The 9,112-nt window shown below is 38.7% G+C and overlaps 1 protein-coding gene across 2 annotated transcripts in view; it reads right to left on the bottom strand.

Moving 5' to 3' along the window:
* LOC138021942 (uncharacterized) overlaps window positions 1-8,037 on the bottom strand; it is a 187,837-nt gene extending 179,800 nt beyond the window's left edge. The window contains exons 1-3 of one of the 2 annotated variants that reach the window (XM_068868968.1): window positions 7,839-8,037; window positions 3,858-4,091; window positions 1-74 (exon numbers count right to left, since the gene is read on the bottom strand). The exon at window positions 1-74 is cut by the window's left edge and continues 205 nt beyond it. In XM_068868968.1, the coding sequence (XP_068725069.1) occupies window positions 1-74; window positions 3,858-4,091; window positions 7,839-7,890 (360 nt within the window). In that variant the 5' untranslated portion in view covers window positions 7,891-8,037. The remainder of the gene's footprint in view (window positions 75-3,857; window positions 4,092-7,838) is intronic. The other variant, XM_068868967.1, reaches the window with a different exon arrangement.
* Window positions 8,038-9,112: the final 1,075 nt, after the last annotated feature.

The following is a 9,112-nucleotide window of genomic DNA, read 5'->3' as shown; positions in this document are numbered from 1 at the left end:
ATGAATACTACCTGGTCTACCCAACGAGAGAGTTTGTTCTGCTCGGTGAGCAGTACTGACTTTCAGTGAAATGTCTAAGAAGGGAAAGTAAATAAGGTAAATTTCAAATGTCATCCATCAGTGAAACAAGAAGCACGTGACTTTGAAGTGTGTAACTAGCAACACTATTCTTGACCGTTTGGGGCTGGGCTCTCTAGATTTGTGTTGCAGTTGAATTTCAATTCAGGTTAATTACTGGGTTGCCGTATGGCAATCCCAGTCGGAAAATGGGTACATTTCCGTTTTATTTATTTTATTTTCCGTGTCGGTAAAAATTTTGCCTGTCAATCCCCTGGTAAGTGGTGTCTTTGTGCATAGAGCCTTCTGCGCGTATTTTCTTAGGATCGAGAGGGTAGTGGAAATGCGTAGATTTCTCTGGTGGACACAGGAGAATCATTAACTTAGCCTGCAATGACGTCGACGGGAATGGCGTATTAGTGGATCCTTAAATAAAATATACCTTTATGGAGATCAATAATGGAAAGTCAGTTGGATAAACTAGGCAGGCGGTGAAAAACCAACACCTGGAATCTCAAAAACGACGAGTAAAGGACTTCGACAACAATCTATCGCCCGTCGAGCCGAAATCAAAGTGAGCTGTATTTCTAAAATAATATTTAACCAAGTGTGCTGTTATATAGAACACTGAAACCAAATGGAAAATTCTCTGGTAACTTATGGGTTCAACAAAGACAGAGAACGATTGAACGAATCGAACACCTTACGTGGATCTGTGATCAACTCTGCACAGTCTTCAGGTAAAAAAAATAATTGGAAATGTAACAGCCAAGAATTATTTGAAAGAAAGCTTATCGTGTATTTTGTGCTTCATTATTCAAAGAAAAGGTTCATCATGGAAACGGTTTGATCCTTAAATTTAGTTTGTTGCAATATTGCGCATATTTGACACGATTGAGTTTCTTCTCTTCACTCACGTAATGAAATAGAAGGGGTTTTGCCTCTAATAGCAAATATGTTGTTTGTTTCAAAAAATTGTTCGCTGGAAAAGGTGGCCTTTTGGTGAATTCATCATGTTTTATGATATGCGAGCTTAACTGGATAGTTTTTATGACAATAGTAAAGCATTTTCTTGTCAAAATGAGGTTAGTGTCTTTCTGGTGTGTTAACTTAATTAAATCGTGAGTTTGTATTTGCCGTCTGCCGCGTAACCTTGATTTCCACTCTCAAAATTACTTCCAGAACCTACTTTTTGCATAGAATAAGCTTTAGAATGGTGTTCTTGTTTTACATAAAGCAAGCTAACAAAATCTGTACCTTGCTGAGTTCGCATTTGTTAGCGTTAATAGTATTTTCGGTCCGATGTTTCTGTTTTATGAGGAGTATGTTGTTTTGGTCTCCCATCCAAACACTAACCCCGCTGGACAGGGAATAACTTCAGTGAACTTTGGTATTACAAAGCTGTCAGATGCTCAGAGGGCACGCTTAAACTTGTGGCGAAAAGAAGTTGTGAGGAAACTTGAAAATTATCAACATGTCAGCCCAGAAGCCAATGTCTCTCGCTTCTCTTTTATTTGTTATTCTTCAGAGACTGGAATGCTGTTGTTCAATACCACACAGTTCAGTGCTTTCTGATTTTCTGTAACACGCACCACAGGCAACCCAGTGTATGCTTCACGAAAGCATCTCGTTTTAATTTCAAACTAGGTTATTTTTATTTTAAACTTGGTTGAAATTGAAAGTAGGAAAACATCAACAAAAATCCATCAATTAATAGCAAGCACGTGTATTATATTGGTAAGTAAATTGGTCCAAGAGGTGAGTGGATGAAACCCTAATGGTTGTTAAGTCTAGGCATTGATTTTAAATGGTTAGCATTAAGGTTGGGGCTAGGCATATTGTGCATGATGACCGATTCGACTCTGCTATCCCAGAGCTTTTTAGAAGGACATTATTCATTGACGAATCCCCTTAGGAGGGCAGGGGGCATCAATATTGAAATATCTTCAAAGGAATAAAAGAACTGAAACAAACATGATGTATGTAGTTATTCGCTCTATCTTTTGCTTACTTCGAATTCGTAACAATCAAAAGCAAGTGAAAACAAAACTTTGAAAAGTCAGGAAAAAGGATTTCACATCTATTAATCAGAGACCACTTTGTAGGCTCTTGTAAGTGTTATTTCTTTTAAATTATCAAATAAGATATTTTGTTTTTTTTATATATTTATTTTGCTGAGGCTGTTTGTAGTGATAAATCGAATTAATATTCGAGTTATCTGTAAAATATTATATTTGACCTGATGATGGTGTCATGAGGACACCGAAACGTTGTCTTTAATAAGTATGTTTCTGTCCGTAATTTTTATCATCAAATAAATCCAAACGTTGTGATTATTTTGGCACAATCCCCTACAAGCTCTACAATTTGAGCAAGTAGCACATCTGGATGAAGGGCGTTTCCTTTTCCATTTTATTAACTTTCAGCGCCACATAATCCCGAAGTTCGGACTTCAGTCTTCTTTTTCTTCTTCCTCTTCAGGTGTGAGAGAACTGCAGACTGCCTCAGTACAAATAGCGCTGATAAGCAGTATTTGAGTCTAAGCACCCATTTCAAAAAGTGCTGAAAAACAGTATTTAAGTTTAAGTACCATTGGAGCGGCATGGAACTGCATGGAATGTTGTGGAAGCTCAAGGTTTGTTGGTAGTAATTTGGGGAGCAGTGCAAAAGAATGGTAGGAAAGTAGGAGAGAGGAATTTAATAAATGTGTCTTTTTCATCATTTTCTTTGTTGTCCCCCATAAAAATCCAAACCCCATTTTTTTATACATCCCCCCAAAGGTAAATCCTTTTTTGGACAGTTCATAATAACCTAGGTGAAAAAATCTGACCTGCAATTGTAGGTTGAAAAAATCAACCTAGGTTGAAATTAAAATTAACCTGAATTTAAATTCAACCTGTAACATGCGTTCCAACACTCGATTTTTTCCGTTGATTTTGGGAAGATGCAGTAAGTAGGATCAGCGGCATTAGATGCATCAAATGCAATGGACATTTACACCGTTTTCGAGGCCATATGGGTTGGAGGGGAAATACAGTCACAAAGCATTAAAAGCATGACACCAAACCCGGTGTGGCCATTACTTCACGCATACGCACAACCACTTCAAATAGTTCCTTGGCAGACATTGAAATGTGAAATTACAAAATTGCCATGGTTAGATTTAAGGCAGAAGAAGTTACGAAATTAAAAGAAGCGGCAGAAAATTTAAATACGTGAAAGAGCACAATTAACCTCGTCTAAAGGCTCGAGAAATTATCAGAATTTTCACAAAACGCGCGTGAAATTATTTCCTAATTTCACTCGTCGCCATTTGATTACACATACAAATCTATCGCATAGTCTGTCGTACGAGGCACAGGCGTAAGTGCAATTTTATACCTCTAATTAACTGAAACGTTCTAGTGGTTTGTGAGCGAAAATTTTGCAATATCCATAATTTTCTTTAATATTCAGAATACAGGTAATGACATGTGCGCACGATCTTGATAAAGTTTACAAAGTAAGTGAACGCCAACTATCTTCACTCTAAGGCTTTCTTAACTGTATAGGGGACACCGCAAGCTTTTCTAGATCGATTTATGCGGTGTTCAATTAAGGAGAGGGGTAAGATCACGGTGACAATTCATAAGATTTATCATACAGATCATGTATATATAATATATATATATATATATATATATAGCTGTCATTATCCTGCATTTTTGTACGTGTCTGATGATTTTTGAGATCCGCTACTCTTTAAGTGGATTTTTGAATACATGTTCGAAGAAAAGGGATATAAAAAAAACAAAGCATACCTGGGCATCTCCCATTTGAAACCATTGTGATGCGGTTACTTGTACCTGACAACTTACACGACGTCATATCCAAAACACAGCGACTGGGATAAGTTATACCATCTGATCCCCACCCTTCAGCATTGAAGGACCTTGGGCAAGATTCACGGCATTTGCATTCTGCTTGAGAGTCGTCGTTGATGACACAGATTTGTCCCTGGACTGTGCATTCCTTGTTATCGCATAAATCTGAAGCTAAATCATGAGACAATACAGCACTGAGGTTTCCATCTAATAGGCCACTTGCGAATTGTGCGCGCGCAATTCTCTGCGTAATTTTCTGAGTAACTTGCACGTGCTTGGTGCCCCTCCTTTGAGGTGAACCGTTGTTGTCTGACGGGTTAGTCGGTATGTCTGGTCGTTCGCCTCAAACACAAAAAAAACCCGTTATTGCTTCGAACTCAGAAATGTTCATCTCAGCATTTGCACTCAGTCTTGTCATCAGCAAGTCGCACTTTTTTTTCAGCTAATTGCTTGATTCTCGGTGATGAGGGCTTTTTAATCCATTTTGAAACAACATAACACGTATTTATTTGTGTCCCGGTCCAATAAACCTAGGCGCAATACTGGAAGAAGACGAGAAAAGCTCGCGAGAAATAAGTTACGCAAAAGTAAGAAAAACTACGCGTGCAAAGATTCCAGAAAAAAGGGTGAATAAGAGGGTAGGGGGGGACCATCCTCGAAGTCTTCACTTGCGAAACAACAGCACAAATAGCACTGGTTGTTAATAGCCCGTATAAGGCGAAACAAGATGGGTTTACCCTCGTATTTTCATATTGCGTTAGAGTGCTTGTTTTTCTTAAACCACAGCCTCCTTCCCCCATCAAAGAGCAACTGTGTTCCAATACACTTTTTATCAACAATGACCTAATAGGTCATCCACAGAGGAATCAGCGGCAGACAAAAATCTTAGACTCCGAGCAGTCCCTTCATAAATCAGTCGAGCGGCCCGCTTTTATGAGGCAGTCGTGTTTTGTCACACAAACAATAAAATGACCGAGGGAGGTCTTTTTATTCGTTTGCGTGACAAACACGACTGCTGTAGAAAAGCGGGCCGCTCGACTGATTTATAAAGGGAATGCTCGTAGTCTACAAAAAAACTCTTTTTACCTCTTACAGTCACGGTCAAGTTATGTCACGCGTGACCAGTATCCACGAGACTGTAATTTTAGTTTTTATCCCCTAAAAATTTTTCACCTGTTCGGATTCCCCAGCTGAAAGTCTAGTGATCCGAAAATTATAGGGATCAAAACTTACCTTTTCCAAAATTTCAGCCAGATAAAAGGTTCCCGAAAATTCTAGGTGACCTTTTTGGGTAAAATCCGTTAAAAATGGGCAATTATACCATGTTTTAGAAAATCCTAGGATAGGCAGGCAAGAAAGAAATTTTACAACAAATGCTCCGAAAATTCTAGATCTCAAATCGTCTTCCGAACAGATATTTTCCGAAATTGACGTTGGGTTTCCCTGTTGAAATGGTTTTCACTTTTTAAAGCATCGCTTTATATTTTATAATAAAACAAAGTTTATGACCAACTATTTTCGATTTATCAAGTAAATTAATCCACAGGAATTCAGAATCTCGAGCGAAACGTTCAAAACTGGCACGCAGAATTGAACTCTCATTTCACGGGTTACGCGTGATATAGCTTGATTGTAATGAGTTAAGATTGAAGCCAAACTCGTTTCGAAACCAGTCATTGTGTTTTGTTTTTCAAGTATCTTTCGTATTCCACTCGCCGACCAAGACCTGGGCCAACCAATCTTGGAAGCTGTACACACCGGACTCACGCGGCGTTGGCGGCAGTGGCTGCAGCAAACCAACCTCGCTCCCAGGGTCTCTCTTCTCTGCCTCCATTGTCGTTGAGAAAAGACCCTGGTTCACTCTGGTCACGTGGCACTCGTCGACAAACATTTTCCCACTAGGGTAGTGTTTTCGTTATATTTTGATTCCGCAACTGGGCGAAAGAGTATTCATTTGACAAGGCATTTTATAAATAAGTGATCTTTATCTTACAATGTAAGTATCAAAAAGGTCAAAAGAGCGGATGTTTAAAACCCACAGGAAATGAATTCCCATAAAAGCGGTCAACCTGAATACAAGAGCTTTCGTGATCGACAAGACAACTTCAAAAGTTCCATGTAGAGCCTCGATTGACGTACGCAAAAAAAATTGATTTCGTTAGTAGCTAAAGCTGCTTCTCCAGAACAAACACTAACATAAAAGAATACACCAAATACTACGTTTGCTTGATAAAAATGTCCCTTTTATTCTACCGCGGCTAAAAATATACACGCTATTAAAGCGCTGTGCAGTGGTAAAAAATATCTTACGACATCGACGATTTACACGAAGTTAAAAATATAAATATCGTAAGTCAAAACGGTCAACTCGCTGTTCAAGATTGCGACTTTAGGAATCACGTTGTTAAACATTCGAAAGAAAAACGAAAATCAAAGAACAAAATAAAATACCTGCACATGTCAATACAGTTTGATTTGATGATTTGAGGTCGATACGTGACATGAGAACTTAAATAACAACACACCGGTTGATCGCTGAACATGTTTGTTTCCCATGGATAAACGTTTCGCTTGTTTTCTTGCACGACAAAATCTTCTCTCCTTTAAAATTGTCACAAACTATTAGCATTCTTCGCTGATCCGGTTCTTCACACGGGTGAAAACTTGAATAACGGGAGGTTATTTTCTGTGGCGTCCGATCGCTTTGACCACAACTTTTTGCCTTTCACATCGAATTCCATGTGTGTAGTTCATAAAATACTGCTGTCAAACATTTTGTCGATGGTCATCTGGCCACAAAATCAATTGCGTGCTGATTCCCTTCTTCGCAATGTCGACAAGGCCGACATTGCCACCCATCCCCTAACACACAGTTGGGGAACCTTCCAGAGTCTGGCAGACACGTGACCAGAATGAACCAGGGTCTTTTCTCAACGACAATGGAGGCAGAGAAGAGAGACCCTGGGAGCGAGGTTGGCAGCAAACCCGACAAATCACCAGGAAACACGCTTGACGAGTTTTGTTCAACAATTTTTAAATTCTCTAAAGTTAATAATAATCCAAATCTGTGTATACTACGGAGGATTTCTAAAATGCAGCAAATATTGTTGATAGCAAATATTGTTTATAAGGCATTCATCAGACGTAATGGTTTTCGTGTGTGTGCACAACAATATTATCACAAGAAAAAAGGTGATAGGTGACGAACACTGAAGATTTTTTTTTATTTATCACCTATGCAAAAGATATCTGCTTACAAATGTTCTTTCGGTTATTCAAATGCGCCAACCTACAGAACAAAAGAACCTTCATTTCAACAGCCAATGATGCTCTCCTTAGCATGAACATTAATTTTCTGAATTTCTGTATTGAATCGATAACGAAGATATCGATAACGAAGCGGTAATACTTCTAAATAGGAGACAAGGGTTCTTGATAGGTTTGATAAGAATATCAAGATAACATATTACTAAGTAACTTAATTCCACTCTTCTTAGATAAAGTCCGACAGTATTGCTAGGTCCCGATTGGGGTCAATCTAAAGAGAAGTTGATCATGGATCATAACTTGACTATAGATAAAATTAACCTGTTCAGGACTATAAACTTTTAAATCATTGTGTATCAAATATGCAGTGTAACATAGGAGCACCCTTTATAGCTGCAGATCAGTTCCATCGGCGTCGGAGGTACACCGTCCAATCCAAGATGAAAGCGAACGTTTTTAAATACCACAAAACAGTGATCATTCGATTTTCTCCGTATGTATGAAAAGCATATGAAAGTAACAACGAATTGCACGAATTTGGTCGAGAAGAATTGATATCCGAGGGAATTCTCTCGCACTCGAGAGAATGCTCAAACTTGAACCCTTACTTCAACAACAAAAACCTGAAGACGGATTTAGACAAAGACATACCTTTACATAATGCGGCAAAGGTGCAAAGCAAAACGAAGAGCTCCTTCATCATGCTGTGTAGTTGAACTACTGACAGGCTCTGCAGTATTTGCCCGTTAATTATTTGGATCGTATTTCCTTATAAGCTTCGTTCAGTTCCTGAGTGTATAGGCGCGGCAAAGTAATTCCGAAATGCAAAAAAAACGCCTTATCTTTGAGTGATAACATAAGCGCGACCGACACAAAAATGTTTTCTTTATTTTTTCTAAAAGTTTCCTCGAATCAAGTCAATTCTAAAATGCAAAATGTTTTGTTTTTATGTTTTGACAAAGCCTCGGTTTGTTTGATTATCTGTTTATACACCGGAAATTAGTCCATCGATTTTTGTTTTTCTTTGTCAGTCAAAAGAAAATGTCATGGGATATTTCGAGACCAATCCTGTGACATATGACTCGGAGAAGGAGTAATTATATAATACCTATCAAAGATTACCATAAAAAGGGAAAGACTAAAACACCAACCCAGATGCTTTCTCTTATCCTTGCTAAGCCAGTTAGTAATCTTCCGGTAAATAAAGACCAATGAAACAAGAGTCGACTCGAACGAACATCCTTTACATCATTTCCAGATGACACTTCATTTTGGTATTAACTTTTTTTTAACTGTTACACCCACAACAAATCTACCGCCATCGATGGAAAAGTGAACGACCAAACGAAGATCATGGAATGCAATTGAGCACGAGAAGAGTGCTAAAGTGTGCAATGAGAGGGTTTCTTTCTTGACGAGTGGTTTGGCGTCCGTATGGCATGACCTGCGAAACGAACCAAAAGCGAAGGTTGATTAAAGAATTTTAAATGATTCGTCTGGAAATCTAACTGATGACAGTCAAGGTCAGTCAGGGTTGTCTGCAAAGGCCAACTGGAAAACATGGACTGGACTCTGGACTGGACTTTGGACTGGACTCTGGACTGGACTCTGGACTGGACCCTGGACTGGACTTTATTAAACGAAGTTAATATTTAACCAATAGTATAACGATTAACCGTTTCTATTTAATTATTAACCAGCGAGAATGAGAATGAGAATGGATGGTTTTTTCAAAGGGAACATAAACGAAAAATCTAACAATGCTGCCCAGTAACTTTCGATCAAGTCAAGCTACTATTACGTGAACACTGTCACGTGATGACTTCAAACTTCGCAGCGTTCACGCAATCGTAGCAAAGCGTATAAGTGGCGGGGTTTGTAACGTTAATTTACTGCTGTAAACAACTGAAGTGCTTAGTGTGCAG

The sequence above is a fragment of the Montipora capricornis genome, chromosome 10 (genome assembly GCF_036669925.1).
Source record: "Montipora capricornis isolate CH-2021 chromosome 10, ASM3666992v2, whole genome shotgun sequence".
Lineage (NCBI taxonomy): Eukaryota > Metazoa > Cnidaria > Anthozoa > Scleractinia > Acroporidae > Montipora > Montipora capricornis.
This window is presented reverse-complemented; position numbering and strand designations above follow the sequence as displayed.